The 5,206-nt window shown below is 40.4% G+C and overlaps 1 protein-coding gene across 1 annotated transcript; it reads left to right on the top strand.

The window, feature by feature from the left end:
• On the top strand, positions 1-4,522 carry fgf4 (fibroblast growth factor 4). The gene is made up of 3 exons (XM_046382993.1): positions 1-800; positions 2,189-2,292; positions 3,480-4,522. The coding sequence occupies exons 1-3, from the start codon at positions 413-415 to the stop codon at positions 3,654-3,656; spliced, it is 669 nt and encodes a 222-aa protein (XP_046238949.1). The 5' UTR covers positions 1-412; the 3' UTR covers positions 3,657-4,522.
• The last annotated feature ends 684 nt before the right edge of the window (positions 4,523-5,206 follow it).

Genomic DNA, 5,206 nt, shown 5'->3' on the forward strand with positions numbered 1-5,206 from the left:
TTGGACCTGTGTTTTTTCCTGTTATTGTTCATTTATAGAACTGTCTCCTGTCTCGACACTGTGGTCTGTTAACTTAGCCGTTTCCTATTTTACATCCTCCCATACATAAATTATGATATTCTGTTGCTGATAATGAAAGGCTCGCACAAAGGAGATGTTTTCTTTTTTCTTATAATAAAGCCTCTATTATTATTTCTGAATTTGCTCCCTGATAAGACAGCTATTATTTCGTTTCAGCGAAGTCTCTGCTCGTTTTGGTGCCTGAATGTGAAAACGTACTTTATAGATTTCTCGAAGTGTGAAGCTGTGATGTAATGTGTGTGCAGGTATAAATATAGAGGCATGGCTGCATAGCCTTCTTGCAGATCAATCTTGGTCAGACGCTGAAGTCAGTGCGCCTGTCGGTCTGGGAATGAGCGCAACTTCCACACGCTCCTCTCTGCCGCGCCGCTTTTTATTCTCCCTCTGTTGGAAAAACAAACGACCTGAGGCTGCTTTCAGAGCCGGAGCCGGAATGGGCTCTGTGGCGGCCCTAGGGACCGTCCTGGTCCTGGTCCTGGTGACCGGACTGGCGGGATGCGTCCCAGTGCTGAACGGGACGGCGGACCGCTTGGAGGCCCTCTACTCCCGGTCCCTGGCGCGAATCCCGGGGGAGAAGGGGGGGGAGATCAGCCGGGGCAGCGACTACCTCTTGGGAATCAAACGGTTGCGACGCCTCTATTGCAACGTGGGGATCGGGTTTCATATTCAGGTGTTACCGGACGGTAGGATAACGGGCGTACACAACGAAAATCGTCACAGTAAGTCGTGTCAGTCACCTTTTGTTTAGAAATACAGCTACTTTTTATTTTCCTCTCTTTTGACACGTTGCTTGGTGGTTTAACTCAGATAGGCTAAGCTAAATATGGCTAGTTGGCTACAAACCACATTAATAACTAGAGTAAAGTTAGGCCTGCTGTTAAAGTCAGATAAACTTTGTAGAAATGAAACACTTGTAAAAACTAAGTGACTACAACAAAAGTCCTGTCCACTTTGCAGTCAGTGATACAAACTGTTAAGGCTGTGCTGACACCTGATCCTAAGCTTTCCTTGTCACTGCAATCCACACAACTGAATGAGATGCTGAGTCAGTCACTGAACAGCACACAGATGTTCCTTTGTGCCAACATCTGGACTTGTTCCGTAGTATCACTGAGTCTGTAGCTTGTATGTGCTAGTGCTTTCTGTCCTGTATGTAACCAGAGCCCGCTGTGATCCAGGCCAGCGGTGAGCCAGCACCTAAAGTTAGGACATGGTGCAGAGACCTATCTGTCAGGACAGATTAACCCCAGTGGTTTGGACCAGACCAAGTCGTACTCCGGCTCTCGTTTGCGGACATGAAGAGGATGAATTTAGTGTATAGATGAATTTGTTCTAATCTAGTGTCACAGCGAGCTGGGGGACTGATAGGCTGCTTTGGGGAACATAAAGTGGCTTGTGTTTTTTCCTGTACTATTTAAACAGAAGGCATAAAAAATCATGGAGATACATTACATAATATCCCTGTAAGAAATCCAAGCCACTGCAAACCATTTTAAATGACAGGACTAACAAAGAACATTGTCACTATGCCGTAATCAAGCAGTTTGTCAAAGCCAAGGGTGAAACTGCATCAGCAGGGGTTCAGTAAACCTGACATTTATCTCCACAGGCCCAAAGATTTTTTTTTTTTTTTACCAATTTTTTAAAATATAATTTTTTAATATATTTTAGGAGTATTTTGGGAGTTAAATTGGGTTAGAATAGATTACAGTAGGTGACTTAATTTCATTTAAAAAGACACCCACAAATTGACATATGTTTATTTGTTTAATGCATGAAACTCAAATGAGATCAGGCTTACACACTACCGCAACTGACGAAACCCCTAAACCCCCCTAAAACCAAGCTACTTGTGTTATTGAGCATCTAGTAGTTGACACACTGCATTGCCTGTAAAATGTTTATATGTTGGCCAGTCAGTTATGTCTCAGAATTTACAGATCAAACCTTAGATTAAAACTGAATTCTTTAACATTGTGATAAGCTCCTGACCATCTCAATGTCTGGGAAACATACATTCACGTCAGTGTTTCTGTGTGGAGCAGCAGGGTTGGATCTCTCCATCAGACCAGGATGATTCAGTATGTGTGGTGTGTTCACTCTGAAGGTCTTCTGCAGATCTCTCCGGTGGAGAGAGGAGTAGTGACTCTGCTGGGTGTTCGCAGTGGACTCTTTGTGGCCATGAGCCGGCGAGGAAAGCTATATGGATCTGTGAGTGATTTAACACTGTTAGTGTCTCTTTCACCTCATCTTTGCTCTCTCTCTCTCTCTCACACACACACAGGTTTGATGAAGACATAGATAGTTTTAGGTTTAAGTTGCTACTTCTGTACATTTTGTTAAATCTTTTGTGATGTCCAGCTCTTTTTACAAATGCTGCAGAAAAATGTCTTCATCAGGATGGTTAGGATTTTAGGGGTCTTGAATCCACCTGACAACACCACTCACTCTGTAAATTGTTTGATTGATAAAGAGTGTTACAAAGCCTTCCCCACTCTGCCAGAAACCAGTCTCTGATATGGAAATACTGACTTTTTTTATTTTGTATGCTGAGTGAGTTAAAGATACTGAGAATGAAATTATTGGAATCAGCATCAAATACTTGGCGAGGTCTCTCCTGATTGATGAGAAAGTCCCATAGAGTACAGAGGACATGGCCTGTGTCATCAGTGGGAGCAAAAATTCTTTTAATGGTACAAGTCACACTTTAAGACTTGAATAAAAAAGTCTAGAGCCTAGAACAACATTAAGAAATGACCCTTTAACAATGGGAAAAGTGTTAAGTTGACAATACAAAAATGTTTTTAGGAACATTTTTAAAACCTAGGTGGAGTTCAGCAGATTATACCAACACTTCTTAAATTTAGGTTTGCGTAACTTTTATAACATAAAGATTTTGTAATACCGCGGGGAAAAAAATGAATAAGTAATGAAAGTGAACCACAGTGACTAGTTGTTACTTAATATTTACAACCCATAACTGTATCAGTTTGTTGTTGACCTATTTAGAATGAAAAGTAAAAGAAAATGGAATTTGATTGATGTATATTACTTACATGCATGTATATTACGACAATTGATCAATGAGCCAGACAATTGAGCTTGTATTATTTGTCATTGAAATAACACAAGCTAAACAGCACAATCAGAGCATGGTGTCCCATGTCCTGCCTCGCTCACATCATTCATCATTTCAGAATCTCATTTTTGCTGCTTTTCTGCTGCACAATAACCCTGCAGTCAGAAATAAAGCAATTGTTTGATGGTAATCACAACAAACAATACTGACCAAAAAAAAAAAGAAAAAAAAGAGAAAAAATGTTCTGCCATCTTTGTTTTGTCTCTGCCTTCAAACAATCAGAATTTTAAAATAATCCCCATATCTCCTTCTTTTTCAGTTACACTACAGCGACGAGTGCAAGTTCAGAGAGAAGCTCCTTGCCAACAATTACAATGCCTATGAGTCAGTGGCCTATCCAAGGATGTACATCGGTCTGAGTAAGAACGGCAAAACAAAAAGAGGAAACCGAGTGTCACCCGCCATGACAGTGACACATTTCTTGCCAAGAATCTAGTGGCCTCATAAATAGACTTCACCTCAATATGGAGACAGGGGTAGGGGGGTTGACCATGATGCACTTTCGCTCACTAGCTTTATACAAGTGTATCATATTTATCATGTTCTTTTTTTAATTTATGTTTAAAAACAGTTTTGTATTTTTTTTAGGCTGTCTTTTCACGGTGGGTGAGTGAGTAAGATCCAAGATGGTCAACACATTATTTATGTTTTTTTTATTATTTGTCAGATATTTGCTGCTACTGAATGAAATCCTGCCTTCAGATGTTGATTTTTTTTTTTTTTTTGTTGCACTGATGGGAAAATACGCAGCAGTGCTTATTATTACTGTTATTATTATCATTATTACTATTATTATTATCTTCACCAAACAGGACCTTTTTGTGTCTTAGCCTAAAAAACGAAATGAAGTGCAAGTGTCTTTAATGTGAGAAGTGCTACTGATTGCCCAACACTTCAGCTCTTTTGTTTCACACTGGAGCCTAATTGAAATAGTATCATCTTACTGCTGGAGAGAGAGAGAGGTGGGGAGAGGAGGAGGGGGAAAACCCTCCCATAATCTCCACCAGTCTGTTTATAGCTCTGCTAGGGGGGAGTGAACTCTGAACTTTTCTGCCATCAATCTCAGTGAGACCTATAAGACTGCAGCTAGAGAGAGGCATCTTCTTTGACATTATATAAGAGGAGAATTTGGGAGTTGAAAACCAAGGTCAACGTGCTGAAATGCAACAGAGAAACCGTAGCCTTGACTATCCAATAGGACTATTCTTTATGTTGGGTTATTTTGGATTATTCAGTAGATGCTGGACTATAAGAAAAAAGGCTGCCTACTGGGTCTGAAGCACGACAGCAGAGATAGTCAGGCAGTAGTGCGCGGGAGGGATGATGTGTCCACTGAACAGATATTTGCCATATTGCCTGCGTTGTGCCAAAAGTTGTCTCCCCTAAAAAAATCTCATTCACATAGTCATCATGGCCTTCACTTAAACTTTTGACAGAAGGATTAACAGACCTACTCTTCCAAATGAAAAGTTGAATTCATAAAAAGAAGTCACTTAACTCAGTTGTACAAAGCCACTTTAAATATTTCTGACATTTAGGAGATATTAGGAAATGGGAATGAGAAGATCATCACTCTCAGCTCTATACAGCGAGTATGAAGCTACAGCCAGCAGTCAGTTAGCTTAGCATAAATGTGTCCCCATATTTAGTGAACAGACTATTCATTTATTGAGGCTAGTATCTTGAAGCACAATCTTCCGTAGGTTTTACTTACACTACTTACTAAGGCTATACATCAGTGTCATTCACTAAGTGCATTTCCCCTCCAGTCATTTCCTTGTGCAGTGATGAATAACAACAACACACTCAGGATAAAATAAGCTCACAAACACAGTTTGTTGGGGATACAACTCTGGCGCAGTTCCGGTACGACCAATTTCCAATTCTCTTTGGTGAACCTTCTTTTTAACCCCCTTTTCAAGCTTTCTTTTACTTCTTATAGCACTAGCTGCTCCATGCAGTAGTGCATTTTAGTGTACATATTTC

Source organism: Scatophagus argus, chromosome 1 (assembly GCF_020382885.2).
Source record: "Scatophagus argus isolate fScaArg1 chromosome 1, fScaArg1.pri, whole genome shotgun sequence".
Lineage (NCBI taxonomy): Eukaryota > Metazoa > Chordata > Actinopteri > Scatophagidae > Scatophagus > Scatophagus argus.